At 35.8% G+C, this 13,728-nt stretch overlaps 2 protein-coding genes across 2 annotated transcripts in view; both read left to right on the plus strand.

The window, feature by feature from the left end:
• The first annotated feature begins 294 nt into the window (after positions 1 to 294).
• LOC107583185 (probable E3 ubiquitin-protein ligase HERC6) lies at positions 295 to 1,274 on the plus strand. The gene is made up of 3 exons (XM_016269307.1): positions 295 to 383; positions 731 to 897; positions 1,044 to 1,274. Exons 1-3 carry the CDS (start codon positions 342 to 344, stop codon positions 1,162 to 1,164), a joined length of 330 nt encoding a protein of 109 aa, XP_016124793.1. The 5' UTR covers positions 295 to 341; the 3' UTR covers positions 1,165 to 1,274.
• A 1,354-nt stretch (positions 1,275 to 2,628) lies between these two features.
• The window catches only part of LOC107583224 (probable E3 ubiquitin-protein ligase HERC3), a 39,074-nt gene continuing 27,974 nt past the window's right edge, over positions 2,629 to 13,728 (plus strand). The window contains exons 1-11 of the mRNA XM_016269373.1: positions 2,629 to 2,722; positions 4,407 to 4,729; positions 6,030 to 6,189; positions 7,996 to 8,072; positions 8,171 to 8,392; positions 8,565 to 8,656; positions 8,958 to 9,088; positions 10,235 to 10,389; positions 11,775 to 11,851; positions 12,355 to 12,479; positions 13,242 to 13,301. Of these exons, the coding sequence (XP_016124859.1) occupies positions 4,504 to 4,729; positions 6,030 to 6,189; positions 7,996 to 8,072; positions 8,171 to 8,392; positions 8,565 to 8,656; positions 8,958 to 9,088; positions 10,235 to 10,389; positions 11,775 to 11,851; positions 12,355 to 12,479; positions 13,242 to 13,301 (1,325 nt within the window). The 5' untranslated portion in view covers positions 2,629 to 2,722; positions 4,407 to 4,503. The remainder of the gene's footprint in view (positions 2,723 to 4,406; positions 4,730 to 6,029; positions 6,190 to 7,995; positions 8,073 to 8,170; positions 8,393 to 8,564; positions 8,657 to 8,957; positions 9,089 to 10,234; positions 10,390 to 11,774; positions 11,852 to 12,354; positions 12,480 to 13,241; positions 13,302 to 13,728) is intronic.

The raw sequence follows: 13,728 nt of genomic DNA on the forward strand, positions 1-13,728 counted from the left end.
TCTGATTCTGAGACGTACAGCTCTGCTGGAGGATTGTTTCCATCACCTGAGAAGTGCCACTCAGCAACATCTCAGAGAATGTTGGCTGTCGGTAAGGAAAGAGAACAATGTGAAGCTTTCATTCAGTAACATACAGAATATTTTTGCATGTAGTTTTTATTTTCAAACCAAGACATACAACATCATACAAACAGTTACGAGCTGCAGTATGAACGAATTCTTTTGGGTATCTAACATAGGTGTTTTACAAGGAGGATGTGAGCAAAAGAACAGATGTCAACAAGAGGGACTTTTTTCTCAACGTGTTTAAAGAGCTTTGTGCACCAGAGTCTCAGCTGCTCATGTACAATGATAGCAACACTATGGGCTGGTTCCCCCCAAAGGTAAGGCAAAGATGTTTTTCAGTAGGTCATGCTAAAGATGTAAATAGTGGTAACAAAGGTTAGTTACATACTTAAAGGGCCATTCACACAGAACATGCTTTTGCTTTGAAAAAATGTGAGACGCAGACAGTGGAATTGGGAAAAATGTAAGGTCTCAAGACTTTTTTTTTTAAGTTGAACTTCTTTTAACTTGAACTCGGTGTTTTTAGAATGCTGTGTCAGCGCAACAGTCAAACACGTCAGTCTAGCGAGTTTACATACTTAATGCTGCTTTTGTGTTTTCCCATTTTTATTTAAAATTTTTATTGTGTTCTCTTTTGCCTTAACCACTTATCATCCCACACCAGCTCAGCGTGGAGAAGGATAAGTACTTCCTGTTTGGGATTCTGTGTGGCTTGGCCTTCAACAACACATCCGTAGTGCATCTGCCTTTTCCTTTAGCCCTGTTCAAGAAACTTCTCAATGTCAAACCGTCTCTAGAAGACTTGATAGAGTTTAGTCCGGTTCTTGGCAAGTGAGTGTTTTTACAATTAAGGTTTCCTTGATTCTCTAGGTATTTTTTTGTATGACTGCCAAAATATATTTCCATGCTCTATGTATGTGCTGCCATCTATCACATATTGAGTAAAATTTTTTAATCAATCTGAAACATGTTCTCAGGAGTTTGCAGTACATCCTGGACTACAGCGATGATGTTAAGAAAATGGATACGTACTTCACGGTTAGTTTGCTTGATTCTCATGTCATTTGCATAAAACATGCACAAACCATCTCCATATAAGGGCTCTCTGTACTCTAAAGGCTGAGGCGTGCTCTTAAGGTTCTCATAAACTAGTTCAAATACAGGAAACACCTTTTGTACTTTTATACAGACCCAAATTACAGACTCATTAACCAGGTGCACATACGCGGATCTGCATTTTTATGCAGAGGAACCTCACCAGTTTCTTCCTTGTTTATGATTTTATATAGGCCAGCTAGAGTATGTGATTTTTGTGTATGTATGGTTTCTGTTTTTTTTTCTTTTTCTTATGAAATGTTCAGCTTTACTCAGGACCACCTACCACAGGCCCTCACCTGCCATTCTCTGCTAGACCTTCCTGTTTATCAGAACAAGGAAACACTCAAGGCTAAAGTAATCGAAGCCATCAACCACAAGAGGGGCTTCTGGGAAGAATGAGGCAGATGGAGTACACTAACTACGATCTAAAGTTTGACCCTTGATCTTCCTTGACTGTAAAAGGGACTGTTTCTTAATATATTAGGGAGAGTGGGGATGGCTGAATCACTGGGTGATAAAGCAGTTTCTGCTTTAATGTGTGAAAAAGAAATTTGGTAAAATACAAAGTTTACATTTATATCCACTACCAGAGAAATATTTCTCTTCAGAGGAAGATAAGAGAGGTTTATTTTCTAAATGCTGTAATTTCTGTGATGAGTTGTATTTATAACTTAATTTAAAATAAACGTTTCTTAATATTAAAATATTGATATTTTGTTTATTTATTTATGTGTGGATTTTTCTTTATATTAAAATACTGATATTTTATGTTGATTTATTTATTATTATTATAATTATTATTCATTGTTATCATTATTATCTATTTAAAAAAAAAATTCAAACCAAGATTAAATAATGAAAATATTCAAATTAAAAATAAGAAAAAGTGTGGATTTTTCTTTATATTAAAATACTGATATTTTATGTTGATTTATTTATTTATTATTATTATTATTCATTGTTATCATTATTATCTATTTTTTATTTTTTTTTCAAACCAATATTAAATAATGAAAATATTACAATTGAAAATAAGAAAAGGTGTGGATTTTTCGGCCTTTTCTCTTCTCTTCTCCAATGTAGAAATCAGTCTTAAAATCAAGATTTGTGCCAACTAGTTTTTAGTTGGATTTTTTTTTCATCTCCACTACAATCGACTCAACGACTGAAGCTACGTAAAATTCCACATTTTAACCGTAATGCACTAGAGTTTAAACATAAGAATGTTATTTTATATTATCAAATCTTGGCTTTTTACATCTGACTTGTGCTTGGCTATTTCGGGTACATTTACTGATGCTACAATTTTTAAATCAAATCAATCTCCAACACTGCATTTGTTAATAAACTATCAGGGCCACGTGTACATTGACAAAGCTATACTCATTGTCGCCCTCTAGTGACTCAAACGCTATTAGAGCTGCTTGACAGAAGGCACGTGATCAGTGACGCCCTAATCTGAGTCGTAACTTCCTTGTTTTTGTCGGAAACCATTAAACTGAAACCATTGCAGTAATACACGGTCAAAATAAACAGGAGACGAAATGCACATTACCAGGTAACATTATCTGCTTTAAATCACCTCCCTAAATACATGTTTATTTTTGACTTGTGTCAGACTGTATTTGCGAGGTGAGATTCAGTGCGGTGTTGTGTCAGTTTGTCCTGACATTATTCTGAATATTAGTATTGAGCTACTGTAACGCATGTACAGTCCGATGAGATGTCTGAGTATTAAATATCTGCAGTATATGAACTATATCATAATTTGACATGCTAAAGACATGAAATGCGTCAGGCTTGTTCTTACAGGCCGAACTCAGATTGGACCCACATATGGAAGACTTCTGCAGTGTTTTTAAATCTAGAGAGCATTTATGGCCATCATAAGTATCTTCGAATAGAAGGTTCGGAAAGTGCCCATGACGTCCATAAAATCGATTTGAATGTCGGAACTTTCATGTTCGGAACGCACATATCTCTCCAATAATTTAATCATATTTCAGACGCGCCTATGACATCCCAACATCTCGATTCGAATGTTATGAATTTGTTCATGATGCTCAAAAATGAGATTCGAACATTCAGAACACGCCTATGATTCTCCAGACATTAGATTCGAATTTTCAGAACACTCATATGATTCTACAGAAAATGTATTCGAGTGTTCAGCAGTAGCCATTTATACATTTCATAATTTATCCATTACAATTTTAAATCTAATGTTCAGAACGTAGCTTTGCCTTCAATACATTTGCTCTAGAATTCGATTCAAAGTTTAAGAACATTAAACTTATACATTTTTTCCTATACTTCTATTTCTGTATATAGTACATTATTAAATTTTTCCTTTTTTTTATTATATTAGTGTTATATTACATCCCTACTGTGTTATTCCTATGTATGTCTGCACTATGTTTGTACTTTCTTCTACACTGGAAGCTCCTGTCGTCAAGTCAAATTCCTTGTGTGTGTAAACATACTTGGTAATAAAGCTCTTCTGATTCTGATTCTGATTCTGAAGAACGCAACAGTAATATGCAAAAAGTCCAATGCTCGGAATGCATGCAATGTATATCGCTTCAAAAATGTCATAATTCGAATGGTCCAAATTTTGATTTCTAATGTTCAGAACTTACCTTTTTTTTTATTTTTTTTTTTATACTTAGGCCTATATTCAGAAACCTGTCAAAAAATAAGATATGAATGTTCAGGACACGCCTATGATTCCCCATAAATTACATTTAGAAAACTTTTCGAACTCGTTTACGTTTAGAACCCATTTATAATGCTCCAAAAGTTGATTCTAATGTTCAGAACGTACCTTTACCATAAATTCAACTTTCGGAACGCGCCAAGCACATTCAAATAATTTGAATATTCATGATGTTGCATGGTTATATATTGCTTACAAAATTGTGGATATTTTATATATTAGCCAGCCCTAGTATAATAACTGAGAACACAGAACTGTCCCCTGCCTAGACAGAAACGCCCACTTTTATTAGTACATGTTTTGCAGAGTGAATCAAATGAATTGTGATGATTCAGTAGGTTTTGGAGGAGTTAGACAGATGGATTAGTAAATCTGTGGATTTATTTAACCACACCAGGTGGTTTATGATCTGCATTCTGTCCGATATGTAAAGAGGAATGGGGTGTGACCTCTTCCTTTCCCTTCCACTGATTTCTCACCTATTTGCTTTCCAGCATCTCATGCCAGACTTTTTGTTCTGTTCCAGATCCGTCACTTACAGGCGGAGACGACAAGGCGGTACCGCCTAGGAGTTCTCCCTTATTCCGGATCCTTCCATCTGTCACCCTCTTTATGTGTGAATCATGATGCTGTGCTGGGGAAGCAGTGCCTCGGGTCAGCTGGGCATCGGTGCGTCTGAGGCGTCTGTCTTTGAGCCGAGGAGCTGTTGCATGTTCGACGGGAGGGGTCTTAAAGAAGTTGCGTGCGGCAGCCATCACTCACTCTTCCTGTTGCATGATGGGAGCGTTTACGCTTCTGGCTCCAACAGCTGTGGTCAGCTGGGCCATGACAAGGGAGGCTGGAGACCAGGTAACTGACACAAACTGATGCTCATATCTCTCTAAAAGCACCAATGATGCCCCAACAAATAGATTCAGACATTATGCTTTTGTTGCTGATGCTAAATATTAGATACCACGCCTGTAATTCCACAGATATTATTTTCAAACATTTAGAACCCGTTTATAATGCTTCAAAATTCTAATGTTAAAATGCACCTTTGCCGTGAATTCAGTTTGAACATACTTTACGACATGGAAAAATAATTTCTCATGTCGCTGCTGAAGTTTTATGTCACGTCCTTTCAAACAATGTGACATAAACAATTGCATGTAAGCACGATATATAGGCACACATATAGTCAAATTGGCATTTTTCTTAGAAATGAGGCAGCAAACTAATCATTTGCACTGGATTTAGTCCTATTAAAACATTTTTGTTTGATCATGCTAGTATTAAACTGCATTAACAGTCAGTGATGACAGCAGATCTTGTTTTATCCAGCATGCACTGGGACTTACCAGTCAAGGGTTGCTAATCCGGTTTATAAGAAAACATTTCCAAGCAGCAGACAGACTCTTACCTGTCTGTGCTAATAAGATAATAAGAAGTTTTGTTCTTTATTTAGTTTTATTTATTTAGTAGCTGTATTAGCTATTATTTACTATGTTAAGCATACAATGTTTAACAGATGTTGAGCAATTATTCTCTTCCCCCCTCATCATTATTATAGCAGATTATAGAGAAAAGCTCTTGTGAGAAACGTGTGTTTTTGCATTAGTTTGTAATGCCCTACATTTTGTTTCTGGAGAATGAAAGTTTCTTCCGCTGCTGTTTTGGTTAAAAAGGCATTCAGTTTTGTCTTACCATAATTTTATTTTTGGTTTCCTTTAAGCCAGTGCTGTATTGCTGACAGCTTGGTAAGATAATAAAAGATTGCATGTGACATTGTTTTGATGCCACACAACTTTGCTTTGTCACTTAGGTGTCTACATCTTGTTTTACTTGTTAGACACTGCCCATCATCACCATATTTTTGTTGAAACCTTTTTTTCATGATTCTTTAAACGCGTAGAGATTACAAAAGGAGAGCATGTATTTGAAATAGAAATCTTTTGTAACATTATAAATGTTATATGTTATGTTACAGGGATTTCTAATATTGTAATCTTTCCAAAAACAGTATAGCCATCACAAACCTTTTACTGCACAAAGCAAGTCTAGCAGTGTCTGTAGTAAATCTGTAAATGGGATATGAGTGATGTCTGTGTAAGCATCAAGGCTGGAGAGTGATTTTAATGTAATGGCTGTTTGTGGGTGTCTCTCATAGAGCTGGTTGGAGCTCTGGATGCTCAGAAGATCGCCGGCGTGTCGTGTGGGCAAGCTCACTCTCTGGTGGTGAACGAGCAGGGGCAGGTGTTTGCCTGGGGGGCCGGAGAAGGAGGGCAGCTCGGTCTGGGTGCGGCTGAAGAGGCGGTCCGCGTGCCCAGGTAAAACGTTACAGCACTTTGTTATGCAAAAGTTTTGTGAATAAATAACGTTTTATAAACTCATAAATGAGAGCAGTCTGAGTAAAATGTCAAAAGCAGAGTTAAGGGAATAGTTCACTCAAAACACTTTTCTTTAACATTTTAAATATGGTGATCTGCAAACTCATAATTCAGTGTTTTCTGTTTTGTTTTCTGTCAGCTGTGCATGAGAACAGTCAAGTTTCAAGCATGTGATGCATTGCTTCCTGTTATTACATTTATACGTTCCTATTTTTGTGGTATGAATGCTTTTTCAGATGCTGCTTCCTTTTCATTGTAACGTCTGCTCTAGATAGGGAAATCTAATGAGGATTTAATTGCCTCCTAAGCTCGTGAGGGGGTCCCTGCATGGGGCCTTTCACACCGCAGGGGTCCCCCGAACACAAGAGATTTGGACTTAATGATAGTTATAATGTGCTATTACTGAAAGCTCTTCTGTTCTGTTGTGGATTAAATGTTGGCTCTGGTACTGCAGAATAACCCAAAACAGATGAAACAACATTTCCTGACACGCTGCCCTTTATTTGAATGTGAACATCACTTGTCGTCTCAGTTATTTGAATAATTTCACAAGCACAATGTGGTCAGAGCGAGTTAATGATTGAGGGTTATTTATTTGGTTACATGGTGGTGACGTTATAAAGGCCACTGGCATTTAACTGTGAGATTCTTGGTCTGTCAGTAAACCAAGTATTTTGTTATTTAATATTTTGGATACTTTGATAATGCTTTCAGCTACCAATAATTGTGCAGTACTCTCAGGTCCATTTAACATATAGTAGTTACCATATGTAACCCTTTACAACATTAAATTACAACAATGCATCCACCTGCTTGGACCTTTGACCCTTTTACATAATACTAAATGACTTTCCTATTTATATGCGATTTTGTTTGTATATTTATGACAACGTGAAATCAACATGACTGAGGAAGTGGTGTACATATTTTGTACTTTCTTGAAATTATTTGTATTATTATACAACACATTCTATAATTATTTTATTTCAATTTAATTTAATTATTTTTAAAACATAATTGTGAATGTGCATGTTTGTGTTTTTAAGAAAAAAAAAATTATTATTTTCTCCTTAATTAGTTCATCCATTAATCATCCATGCATCCAGTAATTCATTAATGCATAAAATAAATAAATAAAATAAAAATAAATAAATCCATTCCACAAAATTGCAGGTTTCCCCCCACAATCAGTGCAGAAACTATTAAAAATGTGTTATGAAAAGTGGTTATGCAGCAAGTACTTCTGGAATATGAATATTTATTTATATAATACCTTCTGTAGTGGATTTTGCACAGATGTGTAACTCTCTCAAAATACATCATTTTGATTATTATATAAAATATATATAATTATTTTATAATTTATAAAATAAATTGAGAATAATTGTTCCATTTAGATGTTGTTTTTTTCTCTTGAATTTGATTGAATTGAGAATTTAATTATTAATGAATCAAAGTGTTAAATCCATTCCACTAAATTTGCAGATTTCCCCCCCACTGTCGGAGCAGAAACTGCAACTCTCAGTTAGTTAGTTAGTCATTGCAGCTTCTGCACCGTAACTAACTAACTAAATAAATAATTAAAATAAAAAATCTAATTCCATGTGGACCTCGTTTTCATTTATGCATATGTATATATTTATGTATTTTGTATGTATTGTTATTTAGCAGTTGGTTAACCAGCTACATTGTTAGGAGATGTAGTCCAGAACTTGCTTTCTTAAATAAGTTTATGTATTTCTTTAGGTTGATTAAAAAATTGTGCGAGCATCGAATCTCACAAGTAATGTGTGGCAAACAACACTGCATAGCACTTTCGAAAGGTAAGAGCAGACTTTCACTGATATATCAATGGTTTTGTTTTCTGTTGTACTTCTGCTGTGCCAGTAAATGAGGTTTCCCGCTGTCCTCCTCGTCTCAGATGGTCAGTTGTTTGTATGGGGAGAGAACTCCAGCGGTCAGCTGGGTTTAGGGAAGGGGGAGCCAAGCACTCTGTCTCCTCAACCGCTCAGATCTCTGTGTGGGATCCCACTGGCTCAGATCAGCGCTGGAGGAGACCACAGCTTCGCCCTGTCGCTCTCTGGAGCCGTGTTCGGCTGGGGGAAGAACAGCGCCGGGCAACTAGGCCTCAATGACGAGCAAGGTAAAACGCACACTGACCTAGAGGTTATAAATCAGGTAACCAAAAGGTTGCTGGTTTGAATTCTTCAGTGGACTTTTCTTGTAACTTTACTTTTACTTATATAGGAGTTGTCTGTCAGTCCAAATTGAATAGGATTAAAAGAGTGGCATAATTTTTGTCCGTGATCTCACAGATCGGGCTGTTCCCTGTCACATCAAGTTCCTGCGCTCACAGAAGGTGGTGTACATCAGCTGTGGAGAGGAGCACACCGCTGCCTTGACAAAGGTATTGATCATACAGCCAAAGTATAGCAGTGTGCTGAAAAACATACTCATTCAACCTGATTTTTAATGCATGACAGTGTTGCCATTTAGCAATATTTTACATATTTATCCAAATTTTAAGGTTTGAATTTGAGTCTAATTGCTGCAGTTATTTTAACATCCATTAGTTTAATCGTTACTCTCATTTAGTTACTGTGTGAAAATGTTTTGATAAGAATTTTTGTTGAACTGCAGTTCAGTTGTATTTGTCATTTTTAGTCCTGAGCATTGAAGCATTGCTGTTTGTGCTGTGTTTGCTTTAGGAAGGGGGTCTGTTCACATTTGGAAATGGTTCAAGAGGACAGCTGGGCCACGATTCCACCAGAAACGAGCCTCTTCCACGCAGAGTTATGGAGCTCATGGGCACTGAAGTGTCTCAGATCGCTTGTGGGCGGTAAGTATACATACTAGACAAGATGCACATTTCTGTGTCCATCTGTTTTAGATTGGTGAATGTGCTGATTTCCTTTAGTGTTAGCTTTAATTTGTGTCATTTTCAAAATATACTAACACCGTATGGATAATGCACATATATATTTTTTTGTATTTTTGAGTAAATATTGTGTATTAATACAGTTTTATTAAAAAAATGTATTAATGCAATATTAATTTTTATTTAGCAAGGATGCATTCAATTGATCAAAAGTGACAGTGACAACATTTATAATGTTATAAAATAATTCAATTTTAAACAAATGAAATTTCTATTTATCAAATAATTCTGAAAAACATATCATGGTTTTACACAGCACATGCATTTTCAACATTGATAATATGAAAGATTAGGAGCATATTAGAATGATTTCTGAGGGATCAAGTGACACTGAAGACTGGAGTAATGATGCTGAAAATTCAGCTTTGCCATCACAGGAATAAATTACATTTTCAAATATATTCACATAGAATCTTTTTTAAAAATGGTAATAATATTTTGCAATGTTATTGTTTTTACTGTATTTTTGATCAAATAAATGCAGCCTTGGTGAACATATGATAGTCTTTCAAAAACATTAAAAAATCTTTTAATCTTCCCAAACTTTTTAACAGTAGTGTAAATGATAAATTATTACAAATTATTTTAAAACGTTTAAAAATAAATTAATGCGCAATAAATTATATCATCATATATTTTATACCATCCCGATCTCTGGAGATCAGCATCCACTGAAAAGCCATATGTTAACCATTGGTATACAGTAGATAATTATTGAAATTAATCAAACTGTTGAATGCTGCCATGTATTTTGCAGTGTAACAAAAATTGCAGGAACAAAAATATGGTGTAGAAGAATAAAACATGTTTTTAATTGAGTAATAATCATTCAGCACACTCTTTTATCCAAAGTGATTTACATTGCACTTATTACAAGGCCATTTCTTGCCAAATAGTAATTATACTCCATAAATGAAAATGAATCATAAACAAGCCTTCAACATGCAATAGTTAGTCTGGTTAATAAATACCTCATTTTGTGCATGCAGTCATCAGATAAGTATGAGATGGGATATTTGACAGCACACCTCTGTGTGTACGTCACAGGCACCACACCCTGGCATTCGTGCCCTCCACTGGTCTGGTTTACGCTTTCGGCTGCAACACTCAGGGCCAGCTGGGTACAGGCCTCAGAGGAAATGCTAAGAGCCCACTTCCTGTCAGAAACATCCAGCCCCTGTGCATCGGAAATACACACACAAGTATGTTCACATGATCACCAGGCCATTGTCGTATATTGTGAATGGATTAAATAAATAATCAAAATAAAGTATAACAAGCCAAATGTTAATTACAATTTATCTGACCTGACGAGTGCATGATCATTACAGTTTCATTATTCTTCTAACTCTGTTGGAACCTTAAAGGATGGTTCATAATGAAAATGATCTGGCTGCATCTGTGCTCTTTTATTTGCGCATTGTCAGTAGATCGACCTCAGAACTTTTATAGGATTGCTGTCTCATGTTAATTTGCCCTGTTTAGTAAATCTGGCCCTAAGATGTTTTTCATGCCTAAGTATGTATTTAACATTTATATTAGAGCTTTAATGTGAATTCCTTTTGAATAAATAAATATAATTAAAAGAATAAAACGGTTCAGACTTATCAACTGTTTTTTTTGAATAGAGGTACATTTGAGCACACTCGTGTGCATTTTAGGACACGGCTATAATGAATGAAAAAGCTCCATATAATTTCACCATAGTTAAGATGAGTGTTTTGTTTTGCGGAATCGTGCTTTAATGGGTTTCCATCTGAAGCATATATAGAGGGTCTGCTATTTTGAGGGACTGAATTATGAGTCCTTTAACTGGAGTGATAGGGATTGTTATAAAGACCGTATGTCCATGCAGGAATGGTCAGATATAAATAGATAGCATTGAAGAGGATCTGTTGTTTGGTTTGTGATGCATCTGATGACTGAATCTTTCAAAGGCCTTGATGTGTGTGTGTACCTGTTTTTCTATTCTGGTGGGGACTTGAACCTGAATACACACAGACTCAAGGGGGTCCCCATGGGTAAACAAGCTAATAAATCACACAGAATTAAGTTTTTTGAAAATCTAAAAATGCACAAAGTTTCCTGTAAGGGGTGGGTTTAGGTGTAGGGCAATAGAATATACGGTCTTTACAGTAGAAAAAGCATTACGCCTGTGGAGAGTCCCCACAAGGATAGCAAACCAGATGTGTGTGTGTGTGGGTGTGTGTGTGTGTGTGTGTGAGAGAGAGAGAGAGAGAGAGAGAAGTTTTGTTTTGATGACCCCTCAGGAGGTTGAATGCACAATTTGGTTTGTGTAAAAATAGTAATAATTTGTGAGTTAAGTCTTTTTATAAATTCAATTTATAAAGTCGTCTGACCTGTATGCTGATATTACCTCTATGCTAAATGATTGAACTGTGTTTTAACATAAAGTAAGTATGCATTTTGCAGAGAAGTGCCTGATATCCATTCTACTATTGTTGCTTCTCTTAGGCAACAGTTTGAACTCGTCGAAAACACACACTGAGGACTAACACTCAGATACATTGTTATTAAATAACTACTGTACAAAAAAGGAACCACTTTGAATGTTCTTTGTCCACAGAAGCCGAGTGCTACACCATTGGTAAAATTCACAGTGGAGGCGATCACAATTTCCTGTTGTTGTCGACTACTAAGGAGGTAACCATGCTGATTTTCACTGGAGTGTCATGAAACACCACAGCTGATGCTGTATTGATTGTTTGGATATGTTTTCTTTACAGGAATATTCAACAAATTAGTGCACTCTTCAGTATCTTTTCACAAATTATAAAGTATAGTCAGTGCCTGCTCATACTACTAGCTTCTGTGTGGTTTTGATATTTACATTTATGCAGTTTTACATTTGCTATTGTGAAAATAAAAAAGTGACTGCTAGGAGGTCAGTACCTGCTCTTATCCACATGGTGGTGCAGATACATCAATGTAATGGAGTTATGTGACAAAAAACTGCTGATGTTGCCCTCATTGATGTGATTTGTTTTATTTGATCTCTTCTTTAGTTTCAGCATATGACAATTAGGAATTTGACCGGTTAATGCTAAAACAGTCTTGTCGTGTTTACATTTGCAGTTTACTGTGGTCACTTTGGCCTGTGGTCATAAAGTATGTATCGAAGTGTTTGTTTGTGTGTTTGAGAACAGGGTTCATCTTGTCCTGAGGATTTCCGAATTATGAATACCACCAAAAGCATCGCTGTGATTAATTCTGAGAGTCTGGACAGCTGGAGGATGAAGCTCCATGACAACAGCGATTCAAGCATCACCAAGTGAGTGTGTGACATTATCTGGTTTGACTATAGTTATGACAGAGGCCTCGCTGAAATCTACCACTTGGCATCGTTTTATTATTTCAAAGACAAAATGAGCTGCATTGCAAAGTATTTTACATACATGCACTATCATTCAGTCTGTTAGATTTTTTTATGTTTTTTGATAGAAGTGCCCACCAAGACTGCATTTATTTAATAATGAATACAGTAAAAAGTTAAGTAATATTGTGAAATATTGTTATTATTACAAATTAAAGAAAAATTGAAAATATTTTAAAATGTAATTTATTGCTGTGATCAAAGCTGGGTTTCCAGCATCATTACTCCAGTCTTCAGTGTCACTTGATCCTTCAGAAATCAGTCTAATATGCTGATTTGATGCTCAATAAACATTTCTTATTGTGAATGTTTAGAACAGTTGTGCTGCTTCATATTTATGTGGAAACCTTGATACATTTATCCATGATTCTTTGATGAATAGAAAGTAAAACAAAAAACATTTATTTGAAATGGTAATCTTTTTGTAACACTATAAATATCACATTTGATCAGTTTAATACATTCCGCAAAAATAAAAGTTTCAGAGGTGAAGGAAGTTATTAAATTGCAAAAAAAGAGAGAGAATTCTTTTGCAATTAATTTTTTTTTTATTAAATGAGGTCAGTTGTGATATCAAATCTGTTAAAGCACACACTGTATAAAATATATTTGTTATGATTTTGATGCTGATTTCAAATCTCTTGACTCCTCCCCATCTAGTGACATCATACTCCTGTTTTCCTCAACTGCATGTTGGAATGCCAGCTTTTTAGACCAAAGGTGAGCAGTTAAGATGTTCCTGCCTTGCATTCCCTTGTCAGTAAGCGTATGCGCACAGGGTGATGCCATGGAGAGCAGAGCACTTGTGATTTTTCCATAAATGACCTCTGCTTAACGTCAGTAGGAACATTCTTTGTAGACACCAGCAGAGCTCCCGGTTACAACTCTTTCTCTAAAATAACAGTCCCTCTTTCAGAGCAAATGGGACTTGAGGTATCTTTTTCTGACGAGAGAATCATTCTACCTCCGTCCTCGGTGTTCATAATCTGCACTGCAGCCGAAAACATTTCAAGAGATTATCTGGTTACATAAGGAACAACTGGTGTTGCTGGCATTCAGACGGGGTATTATGAGTTGTGAGGTCAAATCTTAATTTTTTTTAAAATGCAGTTTTGTGATTGTGATTAAAACTCATGTCCTAGCTTTG

Source organism: Sinocyclocheilus grahami, unplaced genomic scaffold (assembly GCF_001515645.1).
Source record: "Sinocyclocheilus grahami isolate Dianchi unplaced genomic scaffold, SAMN03320097.WGS_v1.1 scaffold51.1, whole genome shotgun sequence".
Taxonomy (NCBI): Eukaryota; Metazoa; Chordata; class Actinopteri; order Cypriniformes; family Cyprinidae; genus Sinocyclocheilus; species Sinocyclocheilus grahami.

Excerpts from the sequence above, each read along its gene's own strand:
- LOC107583185 (XM_016269307.1), top strand. The coding sequence starts at position 342 with ATGTACAATGATAGCAACACTATGGGCTGGTTCCCCCCAAAG. Across the intron at positions 384-730 it reads TGGGCTGGTTCCCCCCAAAG|CTCAGCGTGGAGAAGGATAA; the intron begins GTAAGGCAAAGA and ends ATCCCACACCAG. Across the intron at positions 898-1,043 it reads TTTAGTCCGGTTCTTGGCAA|GAGTTTGCAGTACATCCTGG; the intron begins GTGAGTGTTTTT and ends ACATGTTCTCAG.